This window comes from Malaclemys terrapin, chromosome 12 (genome assembly GCF_027887155.1).
Source record: "Malaclemys terrapin pileata isolate rMalTer1 chromosome 12, rMalTer1.hap1, whole genome shotgun sequence".
NCBI classification, from domain to species: domain Eukaryota; kingdom Metazoa; phylum Chordata; order Testudines; family Emydidae; genus Malaclemys; species Malaclemys terrapin.
Window position 1 is genome coordinate 38,639,854 of NC_071516.1, and position 22,918 is coordinate 38,662,771.

The following is a 22,918-nucleotide window of genomic DNA, read 5'->3' on the forward strand; positions in this document are numbered from 1 at the left end:
CCGGCAGGGGCAGAGCACAACAGGCCCCGGCCCAGGCTGCGCATGGGACCCAGGCATCCGAGTCCCCGTGGCAACGTCGCAGGGGACAGTTGAGCGTGCAGAGACGGTAGCACCAACATCAGCCCCCTGCCCAGCTTGGGGCCATGATCCGTCCACCGCTGGGGAAAGAACCCAGGTTTCCAGGCTACTCCCTCAGGCTAAGCCCACAGTGCCCCCTACTGGCAGTAGAAGGTCAGGGCATCCTGCTGGTTGCCCCGGATGAAGGCAACAGGTGGGCGAAGATCCCGGGACAGGGTCTCCAGCCAGGCCATGTAGAGGGCGCTGGGACAGGCCCCCTTGCGCACCACAGGCAGGCTCCTGCAGGGAGGGATGGGGGTCAGTGAGGAGGGGGCATGGGGATACTCCCGAGGGCTCCCATCCCCCCCCACCCCAGGGCAGGGCCAGAGGAATCATAGAATATCAGGGTTGGAAGGGACCTCGGGAGGTCACCTAGTCCAATCCCCTGCTCAAAGCAGGACCAATCCCCAACTAAATCATCCCAGCCAGGGCTTTTGTCAAGCCGGACCTTAAAAACCTTTTAAGGATGGAGATTCCACCACCTCCCTAGTTAACCCATTCCAGTGTTTCACCACCCTCCTAGTGAAATAGTGTTTCCTAATATCCAACCTAGACCTCCCGCCCTGCAACTTGAGACCATTGCTCCTTGTTCTGTCATCTGCCACCACTGAGAACAGTCTAGATCAATCCTCTTTGGAACCCCCTTTCACGTAGTTGAAAGCAGCTATCAAATCTCCCCTCATTCTTCTCTTTGGCAGACTAAATAACCCCAGTTCCCTCAGCCTCTCCTCATAAGTCATGTGCCCCAGCCCCCTAATCATTTTTGTTGCCCTCTGCTGGACTCTAATTTGTCCACATCCTTTCTGTAGTGGGGGGCCCAAAACTGGATGCAATACTTCAGGTGTGGCCTCACCAGTGCCGAACAGAGGGGAATAATCATTTCCCTCGATCTGCTGGCAATGTTCCTACTAATGCAGCCCAAAATGCCATTGGCCTTCTTGGCAGCAAGGGCACACTGCTGACTCATATCCAGCTTCTCATTCACTGTAATCCCCAGATCCTTTTCTGCAGAACTGCTGCTTAGCCAGTCAGTCCCCAGCCTGTAGCGGTGCATGGGATTCTTCCGTCCTAAGTGCAGAACTCTGCACTTGTCCCATCATCCAGATTATTAATAAAGATGTTGAACAAAACCGGACCCAGGACAGACCCCTAGGGCACTCTGCTTGATACTGGCTGCCCCTACACCACCACCCCGCACCAGGGCAGGGCCATGGGGAAATCCCCCAGGGCAATGATCACTCCCCCCTAGCCAGAGATTCCAGGGCACAGCCCTTCCCCTACGGTCTGTCCCTCCTGCTGCACTGGCGCATGCAGGCCAGGTCCCCCACTAGCCCCCTCTCCTCATTGCTTGCAGGGGGTCTCTCCCCATCCCTGGTTCTGCAGTGAGACAAGGCCAAGATCACGCAGGCCGCCTGGGTGCTGTCCCGCGCAGGGATGGGGCCTGCACTCACATGACAATCAGGGCAGCGTTCCGGGAATTCTCCTGCAGGATTTCGTGGAGCCGGACCTGCTGCTCCGACTGTGGGGGAAGAGTGAGAGGGGGTTGCGGTGTGCCCAGTGCCCAGCCCCCATGAGCCAGGCCACAACCAGGAGTCCTGGCTTCCAATCACTAGGAGTCCTGGTCCCCTCCCAGAGCCAGGCTAGGACCCAGGTATCCGGTCTCACCTTTTTCCTGTAGACCCGCAGATCCTCATCTGAAACCTTCCAGGGTGTCTCCCTCCGCAGGGCCTCTGTGGCCTCAGGACTGCGCTGTCCCTCGTTGAGCCGGAACGGAGCCACCAGGTCCTCAAATTCCTTCAGGCTGGGGGCAGAGCACAGGGCTGAGGACAGCTGGACCCACCTAGAGGGCTGAGCAGCCTAGGGTGGTACCTGTCTCCTCTAGGGTAGGGAGTGGGGGCTGGGAGCCAGGACTCCTGAGTTCTCTCCCTGGCTCTGGGAGGGGAGCGGGAGCCAGGACTCCTGGGTTCTATTTTCAGCCAGACAGCTGTAGGGATCCTTCACTGTGGGTGGTGCCAGGGAGGTGGGGTCCATTTCAGGGGTTCTGTTAGGCCCTGGGACCGGGCCTGGTGCTCCCCACCCAGGCAGTGGGGAGCCCGGGGAAGGGGGTCAGGCCTGAGGCCCCCCCCCCGAGAAGTGGGGGGTGGGGAATCGCTGTGAGGGGGACTCACCTTCTCTCCTCCGGCTGCCAGGCCACGTGGGGCAGCACCAGTACCTCGCTGAAACCCAGGCGGAACTTGCTGAGCAGCAGCTGGATCCTGTGGGGCAGAGGGGGAGCGATAGGCCCATGGGAGGGGAGGAGCGGCAGGGCCTGTGGGCGGAGGGGGAATGCGGGGGGAGGAGTGAGGGCAATGCAGGGGGGCCCATGGGTGGGGAGGGGTGGGCGGGAATTTGTGGGGCCCATGGGAGGGGGGAACGGCAGGGCCAGCGGGTGGGGAGAGAATGTGGGGGCCCACGGGAGCAATGTGGGGGGCCAACGGGAGGGGGGAGTGGCGGGTGGGAATTCAGGGGACCCGCGGGGCCGAGGCAGGTGCCCTTACTCCTGGCGCTGCTGCTCGGCGCTGCCCAGGTGGCCGCTGATGAAGACCCGGACCCGGCAGCGGCTCCAGCGCTTGCGGCGGCTCAGCAGGTAGGGGACCAGCAGGGTGAGCCCTGGGAGGGAGACAGTGTCAGGGAGTGGCCGGCAGGGGGAGCAGGCCAGGAATGAAGGGCGGGGGGACTGGCAGGCTCTTGGGGCCCGGGAGTTGCCAGGAGGTGAGAAGGCTGGAGAAGAGATGGGAGGCTTCCAAGGGATGGGCAGGTGCTGTCAGAGGTTGAGAGTCTGGGGGGTGGAAAGCTGGCAGGGGAGGGGGTCTGTAGGGAGACAGGGCTTGTGGATGAAGGAGCTTGACGGGTGGGGGTCTGATGGAGGGAGGAGGTTTGGGGGCTGGTAAGAGAGGTGGCGGGGGTGGCTGACAGGGTGTGGGGGCTGGTGGAGGGAGGAGGTTGGGCTGGCAGAGGTGAGGGGGTGGTGGGGGAGCTGCCAGGGGAGGAGTCTGATGGAGGGAGGAGGTTGGGGGGTTGGCAGAGGTGAGGGGGCTGCCAGGGGCGGCTGGCAGAGGTGAGGGGGCTGGTAGGGGAACTGCCAGGGGCGGCGGGTGGGCTGGGAGACACGCACCCCCATCGTCAAAGAGCCAATAGACGTCCACACATCTCTTCTTCTGCGGGGCCTGGAAGTGGGTCTCAGTGAGCTCGTCTGCGCCCAGCACCTTCACGCTGCTGCCTGTAGGCACACAGAGCAGGTGGGGCAGGGCAACTCCCCGGCTCGGGGCAGGATGGTGTCGCCCTCTCCCCCCCCCCCCCCCGGGCCTCCCCTGGCCTGACATGGGCCTAGTGTCCCTGGCTGCCACCCACAGCCCCCTCCCTCACTGCCCAGCCCCTGCCCCCCTACACAGCCCCCTCGTCTGCCCCCAGCAGCCCCCATCCCTGCCCCCCTCCATCACCTTCCCCACCTGCTGCCCTCCTCACCTGCATTGCCCGACTCCTGTCTCAGCTTCTCCCCCTGCAGTGCTGCCTCGGGGTCCTCAAACGCAGGGTTCACTGGGGAGATGGGGGTTAGACAGCTGAGGAGAGCCCCCTGGCCCCACCTGGCTGCACAGCTGCCCTCCCAGGGGAACGGGGCAGGCAGAGAGCACTGGTGGAGGTCACTACTGCCCCCTACTGGCAGGACCAGGCTCTGCCCAGGCTTGTCCATGGGTCTGTGTCCGTCTGCCCTCCCCCAGCCCACACCCGATACTCACCATAGGCCCGAACCGTCTGCGACACATCCAGCCCATCCTTCATCCTCAGCACGCACACCCCGGCCCGGCCGTCGAACGCGTCGCTGGGGGCACAGAGTGGGGTCAGGGGGTGCTGCTGGGAGGTGCCAGAAAGGAGGTGCTGGCCCCCAGGGTGTCTCCCCACTTCCAGAGATGCCTCCAACCCCATTGCTACCCCCTACTCTGGGGCATCCACCCCAGCGCCCCACTCCACTGCTGCCCCCCAGCCCAGCCCCCTTACTGGATGGTGGCCACGTAGTTCTCCAGGTTGTGGGGCGAGTCCGTCTGCCAGTTCTGCTTGTAGCCCAGCACGATTGTGTTGGGTTTGAGACGCCCCAGCCCGGACACCTGGAGAAAATCATTGGTGAGGCTGGGGCAGTGTGGGGGGGATGACACACAGCGCAGCATGGCAGGCTACATTCACTGGGGGACAGGGCGGTGCATGCACAGCACAGCGCTCATTTGCACCAGCAGGCGGCAGCACACGGAGCAGGGCTCAGCCCCTCCAGCAGGGGGCGCTGGGACACACACACCTGCATGAGGCTGCGGGCTCCGCTGCGCAGGTCCGGGGCCGTGATGAGAGTGTAGAAGGATCGCACCTTGCGCCTGTTCAGCCACTCGACGTGCTCGTCTGAGTCGCTGTCCCCTGGGGTATCCTGCGGCTGGGAGAGGCAAGGGGAGGGTTAGGGGGCAGGATCCCGGGCCCCAAACTCACCTCCTTGATTGCCTCCCCAGCATCCCCATACTCACCCCAGCCACGTTCCCACAGATCATGAGGCTGACCCCCTTGGTGAAGGCACTGACGAAATCCACCAGAGCTGGTCGGAAGCTGGGGGGACCCGTCAGCACCAGGCACTGGGGGCTGGAAGAGAGGGAGGGTTGGGACAGTCGGGGGGGGGGGGTGCTCTCCCCACAGATACACTGCTGCCCCCAATGCCCAAGCATTATTCTCAGAATGAGTTATAGAGCCCAGCACCCCCCCCATTTTAACCACTAGACCCCATTTTGCTCCCAGAATCAGGCATGGAACCCAGGAGTCCTAGCTCCCAACCCCCCGCACCTGCTTTCAGCCAGCCAGGCCTACCGGAAGTTCTTGACATGCTCCTCCACTTGGGTGAGGCTGACGGAGTAGGACAGGGCCATGCTGTAGGTCCCGGCCTGCACAGAGGAGCCCCAGTTGACGTCTGTGGGGAGGATGAAGAGGATGCAGAGAAAAGCTTGTTCGGTCTGGGTGCCCCCCATGTCTCCCTGTCCCCTCCCACTGCCCCGGCGCCTCCCTTACCTGGCTTCTTGTAGCTGACGTAGGCCAAGCTGACCAGGATAATGCCCACCACAATGAGGGCCGCCCACCAGGTCAGCAGGAACATGATGACCACGGAGATCACGGCCCCAAAGAGGGCGCTCCACTTGCTGAAGTAGCGGAAAGAGGGTCGCCAGCCTGGGGGGAGGGAGAGTGAAAGGCTGTGCCCAGCCCCATGTGTCAGACCCCCGCAACCAGGGCCGGCTCCAGGCAGCAGCGCAGCAAGCTGGTGCTTGGGGCGGCCCATGGAAGGGGGCGGCACGTCCGGGTCTTCAGCGGCAATTCGGCGGCGGGTCCCTCAGTCCCTCTCGGAGGGAAGGCCTTGCCGCCGAAGAAGCAGCACAGTAGAGCAGCCGCTGAAGCAGGGCCAGCTCCAGGGTTTTTGCCGCCCCAAGCGGCGGAAAGAAAAAAAAATAGCCGCGATCGCGATCTGCTTCATTCTTCGATGGCAATTCAGCGGCAGGTCCTTCCTCCGAGAGGGACTGAGGGACCCGCCGCCGAAGAGCCGCACGTGCCGCCCCTTCCCCATTGGCCGCTCCAGGCACCTGCTTGCTGCATTGGTACCTGGAGCCGGCCCCTGCACCGAAGTGCCGCCGATCGCGGCTATTTTTTTTTTTTCTTCTCTTCGCCACTTGGGGCTGCAAAAAAGCTGGAGCCGGCCCTGCCCCCAATCCAACCTAGCTCCCCACATGGCCGGGGCAACAGTAACCACCCTGCCCAGCTCAGCATGTCCAGCTCCAACCGCTCAGCCCTACACCGCCTGACTCCTGCAACTCAACCCTCTGCTGCCTGGTTCCTGCAACCCAACTCAACCCTCCACCGCCCGGCTCCTGCAATCCAACACAATCCTAAACTGCCCAGCTCCTGCAACCCAACTCAACCCTACGCCACCCGGCTCCTGCAATCCAACTCAACCCTACGCCACCCGGCTCCTGCAACTCAACTCAACCCTACGCCGCCCGGCTCCTGCAACTCAACTCAACCCTACGCCGCCCGGCTCCTGCAACTCAACTCAACCCTACGCCGCCCGGCTCCTGCAACTCAACTCAACACTACACCGCCCGGCTCCTGCAATCCAACTCAACCCTACGCCACCCAGCTCCTGCAACCCAACTCAACCCTACGCCGCCCGGCTCCTGCAACCCAACTCAACCCTACGCCGCCCGGCTCCTGCAACCCAACTCAACCCTACGCCGCCCGGCTCCTGCAACTCAACTCAACCCTACGCCACCCGGCTCCTGCAACTCAACTCAACCCTACGCCGCCCGGCTCCTGCAACTCAACTCAACCCTACGCCGCCCGGCTCCTGCAACTCAACTCAACCCTACGCCGCCCGGCTCCTGCAACTCAACTCAACCCTATGCCGCCCGGCTCCTGCAACTCAACGCAAACCTACGCTGCCCGGCTCCTGCAACCCAACTCAACCCTACGCTGCCCGGCTCCTGCAACCCAACTCAACCCTACGCTGCCCGGCTCCTGCAATCCAACTCAACCCTACACCACCAAGCTCCTCCAACTCAATCCTACCCTGCCCAACTTCTCCAACCCAACCTGCTCAGCCCTATGCAGCTCCTCCAACTCTCTGCTCAACCCAACGCCCTTCCAACTCAGTCCAATTGTATTCTACCCATCTCCAACTCAACTCCCCTTCCTGCACAACTCCTCCAACTTAACCCAGCTCAATACCCACCTCTACACTACTCAGCCCAACCCTTCCAACCCAACACTGCCCTTCTCAGGGCAACCCTTAGAACGGAACTCAGCTCTCGCCTACCCAGCTTCAACTCAACCCACTCTGCCCTACATCAATAAACGTATCCCTTTCAACCCAACAATAATCAACAGAATCCAACATAACCCATCCAGTCCAATCTCACTCTACCCACCCTCCCAATTCAACACAAACAACCTATCTGATCTAACTCAACCTGCCCCATCCTATTCTGCTCAAGAATTCCCATGCCAGACACCCAGCCTGACCCCCTGCGCTCAACACATGCTTGGTTTGATCCCTGGTGCCAGATGTGACAAACCTCAGCTGAACACCTCAGCAAAGCCCTCTGTGCCCCTGCCCCATGGCTGCTGGGGTTGCTGCTGTACCTGGGGAGTTGGTGATTGTGGCATGGAAGCAGCTGAAGTTGATGAGGGCATAGGAGCAAAGGAAGAAGTTGGAGATGATGGGGGCGATGGTGTTGAGCTCAGCTGTGGGTGCAATGGAGAGATGGGTCAATATGGGGGCGCATTCCCATCCCACAGCAGGGAGGAGATGGTCCCCTTCCACCTGACCCCACTCACCGATGAGGATGAAGGCGATGGCCAGGACGAAAGTGAGCATGTAGCCCCGGAGCGGCTCGTTGTTCTTGCCGTAGCCCTTGGCGAAGAAGCCGATGACGGGATACAGCTTATCTTGGCACAGGCACTGCATGGGACAGGCACAGGCAAGGCAGGGGGTTCAGTGGTAGCAGAGCTACAGGTGACAGAAGGAGCACAACCCCGAGGTGGGAGGCTGGGTAGGGATGGATTTGGGCTGCAATGATCTGAATAAGAGGTGAGGACTAAAGAGTTGTTTGGAGGGATAGGGGGATGCTCTTGGGGTTTGGGGGGTCACTGGAGGTGGTGGGGTTTTCAGAAGTAGGGGTGTCTCTGGTGGTGATTTGGGGGCGTTCCAGGGCACGTCATTGAGGGTGGTGTTGGGTGGGCCACTGTTTTGCGGGTGTGGTATGGATGGAAGGGGTACGTTTGGGTGTCAGTTGGGGTGCTGTTGTTACTGAGGCTGTAGCTGGGGTGTTCTGTTGTTAGGCCCCCACCCCTGACACCCGGACTCACCTGGAAGACCTTGGGGGCTGAGACCAGGCAGGCCAGGGCAGAGGAGAGGGTGGCGGCGAAGATCCCAGCCGTGATGAGGGGACTGAAGCCGGACACCATGCTCATGGTCTGGGAGGGAGACAGACCCCAGGATGGGGGGGATCAGAGAGAGACATCCCCGGCCTGCCTCTCCCATCACTCATAGCTCCCATCCCATGCCCCAAATGTTCCCCATCCCCATCAGTGTTGGCTCCTCCCCCTCACTGCTGGCTCCTCCCCAGTCCCACCCCCTCAGTGCTGGCTCTTCCCCCAGTGCCACCCACTCAATACTGGCTCCTCCCCGAGTCCCATCCCCTCAGTGCGGGCTCCTCCCCCTCAGTGCGGGCTCCTCCCCTAGTCCCGACCCCCTAAGCGCTGGCTTCTCTCCTCCCTGCTGGCTCCTCCCTCAGTCCCACCCTCTCACTGCTGGCTCCTCCCTCCCTACCTGGTAGTTGTTGGCCAGCCCGTACTCGCAGGTGCCAGCCTGGGCGCACTCGGTGAAGTTCCAGCCGTAGCCGCACCCAAGGCCCAGGCAGCTGTCCGTGGCGTTGGGGGAGCCCAGTGTGTCGTTCAAACTCCCGGACGCATCACGCACCACGCACGACCCTGGAGGGATGGAGGAAATGAGTGACCACCCCCCCAGGACTTAGTGCCCCCCCCCCGCAACTCCCCTGGCAACCAAGTACCCCCCAGTGACCTCCCCCAGGATGTAGAGCCCTGTCCACTCCCTGCAGCATGGCGCCCCCTAGCGAGCCCTGCCCCCCATTCCCTGCCCCATTACCTATGGTAGCTGAGATGGCCAGGTAGGAGAGCGTGGTCCAGAAGATGGCCAGCAGGGTGCCCTTGGGGATAGCCACCGCGGGGTCCTACAAACGATGATAATGGGGTGGTTATTGTGGCCCATAACTCTCAGGGGAACCAGTTCCTCTAGCCCCTGCTGGGCCTGGGGGGCTAGGAGCCCACCTTGAGGTCGCCTGAGATGTTGGCGCCGGCCAGGATACCAGTGGCCGAGGGGAAGAAGATGGAGAACATGCCAAAGAAGTTGCCCGATTCGCCCCGCCACTCCGGCCCGATGTTCTCCAGGAAGATGTCCCCTGCGGGAAGGGAGAGGGCAAGGTTAAGAGGGGCTGCACTGCCCAAGAGGGCCTCCAGTGGTGGGGAGTTCCACTGGCCCTACCTCGGTAGCTGAAGTAGCCTTTGGACATCTTCTCCTCCGTGGCTGGAATCAGGGTCCCCACAAAGTAGTTGATGAAGGAGACCATGATGACGAAGAAAAAGACAACCTGGGCCTGCAAGAGGGCAGGGAGAAGGGCTGAGAACCCAGGGGTCCCAGCTCCCAGCCGCTCCCCTGCTCTAACCCACTAGATCCCACTCCCCTCCCAGAGCTGGGGATGGAACCCAGGTGTCCTGGCTCCCAGCCCCTCCCCCAGTACCTTGGCTTCCCACTCCATGCCAGCCAGCGCGATGCCCAACAACACTGTCACCGTGATGACGCCCACAATCCGGATGTCGTTCACGGGGTCCGTCATCACCGCGTCGAACTCCTGGGGGGCAGGTATATGGAGATGAGTTTGTGGGGGCCAGGAGGGGAGAGGGCAGGGTGGGGAGTCAGAGAAGGGAGTGGAGGGGGCCAAGTATAGGAAGTGGGACAGCTGAGCCCAGCGTGGGTCAGGGAGAGCAGACGGAGACCAACAGCAGATTGTGGACAGGGTGTGGGGTGGGGCAGGGCTGGGGGCTCAATGGGGCCCATGTACCAGCAGCTCGTGGCGCGTGCTCTAGATAAGGCCACCCTTCTCACGGCAGGCAGGTGGGGCTGGGGGTGGCAGGGTGAGGGGCAGTAGAGCTGGGAAAGGGACTTGTGCAGGTGTGTGGCAGGTGGGTACGGAGGGGTGGGTTAGGGATTGAGGCTAGAGCTAGGATTAAGGTTAGAGTTGGGATTGAGGTCAAGGGTTAGGTTAGTAGTTCTAGGTTTAGGGTAGGGGTTAGATCGAGGGTTAGGATTTAGTGTAGATTTAGCTCTAGGGGTAGATCTAGGTGTATGGGTGGGTTAGGATTAGCGTTCAGGGTTTAGAGTTAGGGGTTAGGGTTAGCATTCAGGGTGAGGGTTTAGGGTTAGGGGTTAGGGTTAATGTTCGGGGTTAGAGTTAGGATTAGGGTGAGGGTTAGGGTTGGGATTAGGGTTAGGGTTAGAGTGACGGTTAGGGATTAGGGTTTGTATTGGGATTAGGATTAGCATTCAAGGTTAGGGTAAGGGGTTAGAGTTAAGGGTTAAGGGTTTGGGGTTAGGTTCAAGAGTTAAGGGTTAGGGTTAGTGTTAAGGTTTAGGGGTTAGAGTTAGATTTTGGGATGAGGGTTAGAGTTAGGGTTAGGGTTAGTGTTCAGGGTTAGGGCTGGGGTTTAGGGTTAGGGTAAGGGGTTAGTGTTAGGGGATACGGTTGGGGTTAGAGTTAGGGGTTAAGGGATTGGGGTTAGGGGTTGGGGTTAGGTTCAAGGGTTAGGGTTAGTGTTAGTGTTAAGGTTTAGGGGTTAGGCTTAGATTTTGGGGTTAGGGTTAGTGTTCAGGGTTAGGAGATAGGGTTGGGTGTAGGGTTAGGGGTTAGGATTGGGGTTAGGGTTAAGCGTTTAGGGTTAAGAATTAGTGGTTAGGGTTAGCGTTCAGGTTTAGGGTTAGGGGTTAGGGCAGGAGTGGGCAAACTACGGCCCTGGGGCCACATCCGGCCCTTCAGACGTTTTAATCCGGCCCTCAAGCTCCTGCCGGGGAGTGGGGTTGGAGGTTTGCCCCGCTCTGCGTGTGCCATGCTCCACACGGCTCCCAGAAGCACCAGCATGTCCCCCCTCCGGCTCCTTCATGTAGGGGCAGCAGGGGGCTCCGCACGCTGCCCCCACCCCAAGTACCGCACCCACAGCTCCCATTAGCCGGCAACCGTGACCAATGGGAGCTGCAGAGGTGGCGTCTACGGACGGGGCAGCGCACCGAGCTGCCTGGCCGTGCCTTCACCTAGGAGCCAGAGAGGGGACATGCTGCTGCTGCCGGGAGCTGCTTGAGGTAAGCGCCGCCTGGAGCCTGCACCCCTGACCCCTTCCAGCACCTCTACTCCAGCCCACCCCACCAGCTGGAGCCCTCACCCCCCCACCCGCACCCCTGCCCCAGCCCAGAGCCCCCTCACGCACGCTGAACTCCTCATTTCTGGCCCCATCCAGAGACCGTACCCCAACTCCCAATTGTGTGAGCATTCATGGCCCGCCATACAATTTCCATCCCCAGGTGTGGCCCTCAGGCCAAAAGTTTGCCCAGCCCTTGGTTAGGGTTATTGTTCAGGGCCAGGCCCCACCTACCAGCAGCAGGTCACGCACCGTCTCGGCGAAGCCCACCACATGCATAGCCACAGCCACAGCATTGGCGAAGGAGAAGAGCAGCCCGATGGATCCGCCCAGCTCGGGGCCCAGGCTGCGCGAGATCAAGAAGTAGGTGCCCCCTGCACCCAGACAGACAGATGGACGGACGGGGTCAGCAGGGGAGGGGGGCTCTAGGGGCTTGGGAACAGGCAGGGCTGTTGGGAGAGCCCTGTGGAGAATGTGTGTGTGTGTGTGTGTGTGTGTGTGTGTCCCTGCTGCCCCCTGGTGGCGAGATGAGCTCTTGTGTGTGTGTGTGTGTGTGTGTGTCCTCACGCCCCCTGCTGGAGGGGATGAGCCCTGCACTGAGTGTGTATGTGCACGACTAGTGTAACTGTGTGTGTGTGAAGTTTTGCATGTATAACTGTCTATGTGTGTACCTAAATGTGTGTGTTATTTTGTGTGTGTAGTTGCCTATCTGTGATTCTGCGACTCCAGGGTGCAGAATTTCCTGTGTGTAACACTGAGCTGTGTGGAGCCTTGTGTACGGATCAGCAGGTGTGTCCGCTGCTGTGTGTCTGATTCCCTGTCTCTCGCTGCGTATGGCTGTAGTTCAGTCTAACTGTGTGGGACTGGAGCTAGTTTTGTGTCCGCACACCTATGCATCTCTAGCTGTGTGTTTCTGCGGTTGGGTCTCATTGTGTAGCTGTGTGTGTGGGTGGGTGTTGTCTCTCTCTTCCCCCGACCAGGCTGAGATAACAGCCCGCCTACTTCTGCCAAAGGGGAGCACTTCCCTAGCCTCTGGGGCAAGCCCTGCTTGTGTGGCGGCCCCAGTTTGAACCCGCCTCCCTAGCCCCACAGTGCCCCCGGACGTGGGGCCCGGCCCCAGCTCTCACCTGCCTTCACCTTGCCATTGGTGGAGATGGCTGAGATGGACAAGCCAGTGATTGTGGTGACTACAGCTGACATGAGGATGATGAGCCATGTCAGCCCTGGGGGGGAGGGGAAGATGGTGAATGGGGACCTGGGGAGTGAACCCACCCCCTGCCCCCCACTTTACCCCCCCCAATACTGGGCACCCTCCTGCTCCCATTGGGGAACACCGAGAACCCACCACAAGCTCCCAGCTGGCTCCTCGCTCCTACCCAGCCACGAGTAATTGGCGGTGCTGGAAGGGGGCCTAGCCATGGGGCACCCCCATCCCCACTATTACCTATTCCAGCCTGGGCTGTGATCCAAGGCAGCCGGAGATATAGGATCACGCCCCAGATGTTGAGCATGCACCGGATCTGGGGAGCGAAAAGGGAGGTGGGTGAGATGAGCCTGCTCCCCCGCCCCGCTGACCCACTGGACCCCCCCTCCCCTCCCCCAGAGGTCTCAGTTTACCATCACGCCGGTCACCCAACCGAACCGGACTGGTTCTGCTTCAGGGCTTGCTGAGTCTGGATCCTCCTCGTCCTCCTCCTTAGCCCTGGATTCCCCAGGGTCAGGAGCATCAGGGAACCCGGGCCCGTCCTCCTGCGTCGGTGGGGAAACAGCATTAGACCGCCCACTGCTGAGCCCCCCGCGCCCTGCAGCACAGCGCCCCCTTCCAAGCCGTGCTCCTGTTCCCGGCACCCCCTGCCGGCCCCCCTCCTCGCAGCAACACGGCACCCCCTGCTGAGCCCCCCGCACCCTGCAGCCAGGAGCCCCCCACACCCTGCAGCACAATGACCCCTGCTGAGCCCCTTGCTCCCTGCAGCACAGCGCCCCCTGCCGAGCCCCCTGCTCACTGCAGCACAGTGCTCCTTGCCGAGCCCCCTGCTCCCTGCAGCACAGCGCCCCCTGCCGAGCCCCCTGCTCCCTGCAGCACAGCGCCCCCTGCCGAGCCCCCTGCTCCCTGCAGCACAATGCTCCCTGCTCACTGCAGCAGTGCTCCTTGCCAAGCCCCCTGCTCCCTGCAGCACAGCGCCCCCTGCCAAGCCCCCCGCTCCCTGCAGCACAGCGCCTCCTGCCAAGCCCCCTGCTCCCTGCAGCACAATGACCCCTGCCGAGCCCCCTGCTCCCTGCAGCACAGCGCCCCCTGCCGAGCTCCCTGCTCCCTGCAGCATAGTGCCCCCTGCTCACTGCAGCACAGTGCTCCTTGCCAAGCCCCCTGCTCCCTGCAGCACAGCGCTCCCTGCAGCATAGCGCCCCCTGCCGAGCCCCCCGCTCCCTGCAGCACAATGCTCCCTGCCGAGCTCCCTGCAGCATAATGCTCCCTGCCAAACCCTCTGCAGCACAGCGCCCCCTGCCGAGCCCCCTGCTCCCTGCAGCACAGCGCCCCCTGCCGAGCTCCCTGCAGCATGGCGCCCCCTGCCGAGCCCCGCCCCCACTCCCTACAGCACAGCACCCCCGGCTGGGCCTCCTGTCTCCCCTCTCCCCACTCCACACAGTACCCCCGTGCTCACCACGTTACGCAGCACCTCCAGCGAGGGGCGACTCTTGCGGGCCCGCCCAGGGGGGGCCGACTGGGCGTAGAACTCGTAGCAGGGACTGACGTCCATTGTGGTCGCGTAGTCCGGGGGAGCTGAGAGGGAGCCCCCCTCATCCGCCTGGTCAGAGCCCTCCATGGACGGGGCTGGGGGGCACGGCAGGGGGCTTGCCCCCTCCTTGCCTTTGTCCAGGGCAGGGCCCGTCTGGAGCTTCCGCACCTTGAATCGGCCCAAGGCCAGAACCGTCTTGTAGGCCGGGGAGTCCATGGGGGTGCCAGGTCCACCTGGGGGTGAGGGGGGAATCCAGTACTCTGGGCAGGAAAGGGTTAAACTCACCCCACCCCACTCACTGAGCAGGGCCTGTCCCTGCCAGCAGGAGGCAGCAGGGGGACACACACACACACACACACACACACACACACACACACACATGCATTCTCTCTCTCTCTCTCTGAGTTGTTCTTTCCATTTTAGAGATTGTGAAACTGGGGATAGAACCCAGGAGTCCTGGCTCCCAGCCCCTCCCCCTGCTCTAAGCACTAGACCCCACTCCCCTCCCAGAGCTAGGAGAGAACCCAGGAGTCTTGCCTCCCAGTCCCACATCACCACCTCGTTCTAACCACTAGACCCCACTCCCCTCCCAGGCCTGGGGAGCTGGGAGCCAGAACTCCTGGGTTCCCTTTCCTCAGGGTGGCAGAAGATGCAGATGGACAGAAAATCCCGCCCTCCCGCCCCCCAGTACCTGCTACCTTTCCGCTGGCCCTGAGTTCAATCCTGTGCCCCTCTCCCCAGCCCCTCCGTGCCTTATAAAGGGCCCAGGCTGAGAGGCCAGGCCGGGCCCTCCAGAACCGGCCCAGGCAGCCCCCGGCCGGCCCCACCGCCCTGCCCCTAATCCCCCCACACACACCCTCTCCAAACACGGAGACTTTCCATCAGCCCCGGCCCCCCTGTTTGCTCTGCTTATCAGTCCCGCGTTCTTTCCACTGGGGCCCACTCCGCCCAGCTCTGCTTGGGGCAGGGGCACGGGACAGGGCAGAGGGGCCAGAGGACACACACACACACCCCGGTGCATGGTGGGGGGAAGTTAGGGCTGGGCTGGAGGCCCAGGGGAATCGCCAACGGGAGGGAGCTGTGTGGGGGATAGGAGCCGTGGGGGGATGAGTAGGGGGTGGTGTGTGGGGCAGCACAAATTCACCCCGAGCAGGGCTTGTGTGTCCGTGCACCCCCGATGGAGGGGACGGACCCTGCTTGGGGGGGGGGGGGGTGTTTGTCCTTGCCCCATACTGCCGAGGGGGATTCTCCTCGGTACACGCTGCTCCGCGGGCAGGCCAAGCAGAGTGCCAGGCCTGTACAGACCCATGGCGCAAGCCCCACAGGCACCTTTGACAATGAGGTAGGTTTGTGTCCTCCTGCAAATATTCTTACCCCCTCCCCAAAATGCCTCTAGGCGCTCAGCTGGAAACTAGCCCCAGGGGATCGCAGGAGGGTGGGGAACCCCAGCAGAGACAGCAGGTGGGGCAAGAATTTAGGAGCACCCTACCCACAAATCCCATCACCCCACCCAGCCAGCTCATCCCCCACCCATCCTGTACCCTCCACCCCATACACCCCATCCCCCACCCAGCCATCCCATCCTCCACCCCTCACCCAAACATCCCATCTCCCCATCCCATACACCCCATTCAGCCATCCAGTACCCCCTCTCCCACTCCATTTCACCTCGCACCCCCCACACAACTGTCCTTCCACATCCACTCCTCCATCCACTCCAACCTGTCTATCATTCTGAACTCCCCCTCCCCCACCACTCCTCCCCTCCCCGCCCCCCTTTGTTCTATTCCGTCTCTTTACACTCTGATGGAAAAACTAATTTTGAACAAACTTTTCCGCCCCCAGCTGGGAAAAGCGCCTTTATCCCCTGGCGCTGCCCAGCCCCCATGGGGGTGGGGGGGATCATGCTCCAATGGGGGTCTAACCACTAGACCCCACTCCCCTCCCAGAGACAAAACCCAGGAATCCTGGCTCCCAGTCCACGGCTCTAATCACTAGGCCCCATTCCCCTCCAGAGACAGAACCTAGGAATCCTGGCTCCCAGCCCCTCGCTTTAACCACTAGGCCACACTCCCCTCCCAGAGACAAAACCCAGGAGTCCTGGCTCCCAGTCCCCCTGCTCTAACCACTAGACCCCACTCCCCATCTACCCCCTGAAGCCCCTGTGCTTTGGACTCCTAGACACCAGCGCCTGCGAACTTCTGTCCTTCCCCACTGGTGAATCCCCACCAGGGGAGGGGGGCAATAAAAAGGCTAGGACATCCCTCCCTGCCCCCAGGAATCCCACCCACTCCCCACAGCCAGGGGCCTCCAGGCTTAGGGCTCCTGGCCAGAAGCTCCTGGCCGCAGGGCTGCAGTCCAAGGGGAGGGCAGTATGGGGCCCAGGACACGCGGAGGGCTGGCAGGGAGCCCAGCCTGCCCAGACCCGGCTATAATTAACCCCTGGGATTGGGGCCAATGCTCCCCTGCGGCTACCCCGTCTCCAGGCCTCGGGAAGGGTCGTCCCACAGCCCACCCCACAGCGGGCCCCAGCAGGTAGGGGACAGGGCTGGTGGGGGGGGGGGAGAGGCTGCGGGGCAGGAACTCTGGGACTGGAAGGGGGAGAAGGACAGGGTGAGGGTGTGCGTCAAGCCTACACACCCCACAGCAAATGCAGACACACAGATATAGCTAACTACACACAGACACACACCACAGACAGGAACTACACACACACACCACAACCCCCCCCCCAGCAACTACACACACACACACCACAACCCCCCCAGCAACCACACACACACACACACACACAACACAGACAGGAACTAAACACACACACCGCAACCCATCCCCCCTCAGCAACTACACACACACACACACACACCATAACCCCCCCCTCAGCAACTACACACACAACACAGACAGGAACTTCATACACACACTGCAACCCCCCCCCATAGCAACCACACACATACACACCACAACACCCCAGCAACTACACACACAACACAGACAGGAACTACACACACACACACCACAACTCCCAACAGAAACTACACACAAGCACACAACACAGATAACAACTATACACCCACCACAAACACCCCCTACAGCAACTACACACACCCACACACCACAATCCCCCCCACAGCAACTACACACACACACATAAAAACACAGACAGGAACCACACACACACACACCGCAACCGTTATCCCAACAACTACACGCTCCCCCCCAGCAACTACACACACAACACAGGCAGCAACTACACGCACACACTGCAACCCCCCCACAGCAACTACACACACACACCCTGCAACTCTCCCCCAGCAACTAAACACACACCCAACACAGAGAGGAAGTACACACACACACCACAACCACCCCTCTCACTTTCCACAACAACTATCCACAGCAAACACACACACACAAAGTGAACACAGGAACATGCAAACACCATACCCACACACACCAACACACACTGCACAACTGCACACACTAGAAGGTTAATGACACCACACAGCCATACATCACACCCCCCACACTTCACAACTACACACAGAGACACCACAGATACTCCTGCCCAGCACACAGCACCAGCGGAGCACAGAGATGCCCCCCAACATAGCGCACAAGACACACGTCATAAAATCCCTCAAATACGCCCCCAATATCCACAGCTCACAACCCCCCAACTGTTACACAAACACCACACTGCAATTATGCACACACGCCACAAAAACACCCCCCTCCTCCCCGTTACACACAATCTCACACACACACACACACTTGAGTAGCTGTTGAATGGCATAAAGAGAATGGAACACCGGGCCTGTCCCCTCTAGGGGGCGCTGGCTCCCATCCGGCCCCAGGGTAGGGACTGGCTGGCTCAGCGGGGTGGGGAATGGGGCATGGGGCCTGCCCCTCTAAGGGGCACCAACTCCCATCTGGCCCCAGGCACGGGGGCTGACTGGCTCAGGGGCCAGGGCCTTTCACGTCCTTTCCTGGCAGGCGCTCCCGGCGCGATGTGGCCAGGCGAGGGGCCGGAGCCGGCTGAGGGGCCAGGCGAGGAGGGCAACACACCCGAGCCACGCTGGAAGCTGCGGAGTGAGTGCCACGCCCGGCAGTTCTTCGAGGCGGCATTGGAGCTGCGCGGGCAGGGCCAGCTGGTGGACATGACGGTGATGGCCGGCACCCAGTGGTACCAGGCCCACGGTGTGGTGCTGGCTGCCGTCAGTGCCTTCTTCTGCCAGCGGCTGGTGTGCGGGGCCGCCGGGGAAGTGGACGTGAGCCCACTGGCCACGCCGCGCGGCTGGGAGGCTGTTCTGGATTTCGCCTATACCGGGGCCTTCACTGCCATGCCGGGCACGGCCGGGGAGCTGGTGGCTGCAGCTCAGGCCCTGGGTGCGCCACGGGTGGTGGAGATCTGCCGGAGGATGGGGGACGGGCTGGAGGGGCCAGAGGGCAGGAGCCCAGATGAGGAGCAGTGGGAGACGCTGCAGGGCATGGAGGAGCTGTTCCGAGCCGGGGTGGGCTGTGACCTGGCGCTGACCACTGAAGGAGAGACCTTCCGAGGTGAATGGGGCACCAGCAGAGGTGGGGAGGGAGCAGGGCTGGGCCAGCAGGGGACTGCGGGTTGGGAGTGAGGGGCACCGGCAGGGCTGGGCTAGCAGGGGGTGCAGATCGGGAGTGAGGGCCACTGGGAGAGGTTGTGGGGAGCCCAGGGCTGGGATAGCGAGCACTGAGAGCAGGGCTGGGGTGCAGGTGGCTGCAGGTCAGAAGTGAGAGGCACTGGCTGCGCTGCAGGGGAGCCCAGGGCTGGGCGAGCAAGGGGCTGCAGATTGTGAGTGAGGGGCACCGGCAGCCCTGGGCAGGGAGGAGCCCAGGGCTGGAGTGGCTGGCACTGGGGGCAGGGCTGGGCGGCCCGGAGGTGCCTTTGGGGTCTCCATGCCTGACCTCCCCCCTCTCCCCCACAGCTCACCGGGTCGCGCTGAGCTGCGGCTGCGAGTACTTCCGGGCCATGTTCTGCAGCGGGATGCGGGAGGCCCGCCAGGGGGCCGACCCCCTGCCCACGCTCATGGCCCCGACCGATCTGCGCCTGCTGCTGCCCTTCGCCTACTCGGGGACAGTGGCAGGTAGCTGGGCTGAGCTGCTGGGCGCGGCTGAGACCGCCCTGCAGTACCAGGCCTCAGGGCTGCTGGCGCTCTGCCTGGAGGCCCTGCAACGGGCGCTGAGCCCGGCCCGCAGCCTGGACCTGCTGGCCTTCGCCCGTGCCTATGACCTGCGCTCATTGGGCACTGCCGCCCAGGCCTATGCCCTGGCCAACTTCGACGGGGTGGCCCGGTGCCCTGGCTTCCCGGCCCTGCCGCTGGCCGAGCTGCTGGCCCTGCTGGGCTCAGACGAGCTCTATGTGGCCAGTGAGGTGGAGGCCTTCGAAGCTGCCCTGCGCTGGCTGGACGCCGACCGCACCCGCCGCCTGCCCCATGCCGAGGCCATCCTGGCCCGAGTCCGCTTCTCCTTGATGGGCACACGGGAGCTGCGCCGGGTGCGAGCCGCGGACCTGCTGGCACCGCCGGGCCGGCTCTACCAGCTGCTGGTGGCGGCGGTGGCGGACGAGGGGCCCTGCCGCGTGCGCACCCCGGCCGGGGCCCTGGTGATCTGTGGGGGCGAGGGGCTGGCGCCCAGCCTAGCTACCCGCCGCCCCACCCGGGAGCTGTGGTTTGCCCACCGGTTCCGCAGCGGTGTGGGGCTGGTCAAGCAGGTGGAGTGGAGGCGGCTAGGCCAGTTCCCGGACGGGCCACGGTTCCGCCACGCTGCCGCGGTGCTGGGCAACATGCTCTACGTGCTGGGCGGGAAGCACTACTACGGGGTGCGGGACACGCTGGCCACGGCCTTCCGGTGAGTGGTGCAGGTACTGGCCTCTAGGGGGCTCTGAGCAGGGAGGCTGGCCCAGGGGGCGGGGAATGGGGCACAGGGCCTTTCCCATCCAGGGGGCGCCAGCTCCCATCCAGCCCTTATGGGGAGGCTGGCCCAGGGGGGCGGGGAATGGGGCACAGGGTCTTTCCCGTCCAGGGAGTGCCAGCTCCCATCATGCCCCAGGGTGGGGGTCTGACTGGTTGGAGTCAGGGGAAGGGATCTGTGGCGGGTGGGGAGATGGGACCAGGGGGGCAGGGAATGGGACCCGAGGTGGGGGTGGGAGGCTGGCTGGGTGGCTGGGGTGGGGAGAATGGGACCTGGGTCTGGCTGGGGTGGGGGTGGGGCAGGGAAGGGATCTGGGGTGGGTGGGGGGCTGGCCGGCCCAGGGGACAGGGAATTGGACCTGGGATGGGCGGGGGACTGTCCGGCCCAGGGAGGCAGAGAATGGGACCTGGGGTAGGCAATGGGGTTCATATGGGGAGTGCCCACCTCACCCCATTGCAGGTACGACCCCACACAGGACTCCTGGCAGCGCCTGGCCGACATGCCCAGCGCCCGCAGCTCCTTCCCGGCCGTGGGGGTGGCCGGGCGGATTTACGCCCTGGGGGGTAGCTCTGAGGACGCCTACTGCACGGATGGGGTGCAGTGCTACGACCCTCCTGCCGACGCCTGGAGGTGAGGGGGGGGTAGTGCCTGCTCCTGCCCTTGGACGCCTGGGTACCCTTTTCCCTCCAGGGCCCCCACCCCCGCATGGCTGAGCCAAAGTACCCACAACCTGGATATCTGGGGTCCCATTGGCACCAGGCCTGGTAGGGGCCAAGAGGGTGCTATGGAGGGGCTGTGGGCATGCCATGGGGGGGCTGTCATGGCCGGTGGTAGGGGTGCTATGGGGGGGCACGGTTGGCTGTTTGTTTCTGCTTTTTCCTCTATTTCATTGGCTGATTTTTCTCTTTTCCTTTCTTTTCTCTGCCCCCCCCCATGTCCCCTCAGGCCGTGCTCCCCCCTGCCTGCCCCGCTCTGCGGCCATGCTGCCTGCACCTTGGACGGCGCCATCTACGTTTCAGGGGGCTGCGACGGCTCAAGCGAGTGCCGGACCTGGCTGCTGCGGCTGTGCCCAGGGGGCCCCTCGGCCCAGCTGGCCCCCATGCTGGAGGAACGGGCTGGCCACATCATGGAGGCACTGGGGGAGCGACTCTACGTGGCCGGGGGCCTGCGCTGGCACAACGGGGGCTACACCGACCAGCTTGCCTGCGAGGTCTACAGCCCCGGCCCGGATGCCTGGGTCCGTCTGAGCCCGCTGCCCCAGGCCCACGTGGGGGGTGCCTCGGCCATCCTGCAGGGGGAGCTATATGTGCTGGGCGGTTACAGCCAGGAGACCTACCAGGACACCCACCTGGTGCACGCCTACCAGCCGGCGCAGGGGCGCTGGCTGATGCTGGGCACCCTGCCCCAGGCCTGTGCTGACCTGCGGGCCTGCGTCCTACTGCTGCCGCCCGCCCTGCGGGGGGACCCGGCTTGCCTGATGCCCCACCATGGGACCAGGCAGCCCCTGGCACCTCCACACAGGATGGGGACCCTGCCCCCCACCGAATGGGGGACCCCTCTGAGTCCCACATGGGACAAGAACCCCCCCTCTGATATCCCCCTTTGACCCCCCCACAGAACAGGGGACCCCTCTGAGCCCCCCATGGGATGAGACCCTCCCCTGATCCCTCCACAGGACCTGGCAGCCCCAGGCACCTCCGCACAGGAGGGAGAACCTGTCTCCCACAGAACAGGGGCGCCCCCATGGGACAGGTGAGCCCCCAACACCCCTCAGCGGTATAGGGGAGCCCGGTTTCTCCACATGGGGTGGGGGAGCCCCTCTGACAAGGACCTGACACCTCTCCTTGGGACCCCCCATGAGACAGGGCCTCCCTCGGACACTCCCCGCGGTCCCCTGAGGAGGAGGAGGGGAGGGGGCCACGTGGGGGGCGCTGGCTCCTGGGGCGCGAGTCGGGTCAATAAAGAGGGTTCGGCTCAGCCCCCGCCTGGTCATTCCCAACTCGCGGGGCGCCGCCATGGACCCCACGCGGCCCTTTGGGGGGCCGGGAGCAGGATCCCCCCGCCGAGATGGGGGGCAGAGCTGAGCTCCCCCGCGCCCAGCCAAAACCGGAGGGGTTGGGAGCCTGGACTCCGGGGATCAGTCCCAGCTATGGGGTCCGGACTCCTGGGCTCTCCCTGAAATCTGAGCCCGGCTCCGGGGGCGGATCTGGCAGGCTCCTCCCACCAGCTGATCCGGGCACTAGCCGGGCTGGGTGCGGTGCTTCCGGGTGCGCGGTCGGGGGGTAGCGTGGGGCGGGGGCGAATGCAGGGGAAGGCGCAGCGCAGAAGTGGGGTTGGTCTAGGGAGGGGCTCCATGGGGGCAGGGCTTGGGGGTCTGCCAGGGCCTGGCACCCCCCCCCCGGTCCCTGCTCTGTGACTCCCCCCCCCTTCCTGACCCTCTGATGGGGGAGCCGGGGCAGGTCTGGGGCAAGGGTGGGGGACAATGTTCTCCCCCCCCATGGAGTGCGTTGGGGGCTGGGAGCCGGGACTCCTGGGTTCTCTCCCGACTCTGGGAGGGGAATGGGGTCTGGTGCTCAGAGCAGCGGGGGCTGGGAGCCAGGACTCCTGGGTTCTCTCCCGGCTCTGAGCAGGAGCGTGGCCTCACTGGGCTCTCGGACTCCTGGGTTCTCATTTCACTCTTCTCTCTCCAGGTGCTGCAGCCATGAAAACTCCAGGTCCCGCCCTCCGCCCCAGCCCTGCCTCCTGCTGGCTGGAGAACCCTTTCCTGGGGGGCCACAGCCCCCTTCTCCCAGCATGGGTAGAGGAGACCAGGGCCCGGCTTCTCCGCCCTCTCCCGCCCCCTGCCCCCTGGCTGAGCTCCCTGACCCCCACGCCCTGCCTGGCGTCTGCCCCCATCTCTACACCCAGCCGGGTGCCCCTTGCCCCTGGAGGTGAGGATGGGATCCCGGCCCGCAGCGAGGAGCTGGAGCCGCCCTGGGTAAGATGGGCACCAGGCTCAGACCGGGCACCAACTCATGGTAGCTGTGAAGCACACGGGGCTGCAATTCCACTGTTGACCACCAAAGGGGGTAATCCCAGGG

The 22,918-nt window shown here is 63.4% G+C and overlaps 3 protein-coding genes across 4 annotated transcripts in view; 2 read left to right on the plus strand and 1 right to left on the minus strand.

The window, feature by feature from the left end:
• Positions 1–18,138, minus strand: LOC128845874 (solute carrier family 12 member 3-like). Of its 2 annotated transcripts, none has more exons than XM_054044930.1 (27): positions 17,961–18,138; positions 13,818–14,125; positions 12,775–12,906; positions 12,602–12,677; positions 12,285–12,380; positions 11,392–11,531; positions 9,489–9,599; positions 9,233–9,344; positions 9,019–9,149; positions 8,837–8,921; positions 8,501–8,661; positions 8,038–8,145; positions 7,507–7,630; positions 7,312–7,413; positions 5,194–5,349; positions 4,996–5,095; positions 4,662–4,773; positions 4,445–4,573; positions 4,153–4,259; positions 3,894–3,976; positions 3,622–3,693; positions 3,272–3,376; positions 2,655–2,766; positions 2,286–2,372; positions 1,783–1,918; positions 1,569–1,636; positions 1–357 (listed from the first exon to the last, which is right to left on the minus strand). In XM_054044930.1, the coding sequence occupies exons 1-27, from the start codon at positions 18,052–18,054 to the stop codon at positions 216–218; spliced, it is 3,189 nt and encodes a 1,062-aa protein (XP_053900905.1). In that variant the 5' UTR covers positions 18,055–18,138; the 3' UTR covers positions 1–215. The 2 variants fall into 2 exon arrangements, with proteins under 2 accessions (XP_053900905.1, XP_053900906.1); XM_054044931.1 differs by lacking the exon at positions 17,961–18,138 and adding an exon at positions 14,584–14,608.
• On the plus strand, positions 16,363–21,753 carry KLHL33 (kelch like family member 33). Its single transcript, XM_054044932.1, has 5 exons — positions 16,363–16,427; positions 17,889–17,984; positions 18,854–19,775; positions 20,298–20,468; positions 20,784–21,753. The coding sequence occupies exons 2-5, from the start codon at positions 17,903–17,905 to the stop codon at positions 21,442–21,444; spliced, it is 1,836 nt and encodes a 611-aa protein (XP_053900907.1). The 5' UTR covers positions 16,363–16,427; positions 17,889–17,902; the 3' UTR covers positions 21,445–21,753.
• Positions 21,640–22,918, plus strand: part of TEP1 (telomerase associated protein 1) — a 27,771-nt gene continuing 26,492 nt past the window's right edge. The window contains 3 exon segments of the mRNA XM_054045083.1: positions 21,640–21,644; positions 22,026–22,105; positions 22,529–22,815. Of these exon segments, the coding sequence (XP_053901058.1) occupies positions 21,640–21,644; positions 22,026–22,105; positions 22,529–22,815 (372 nt within the window).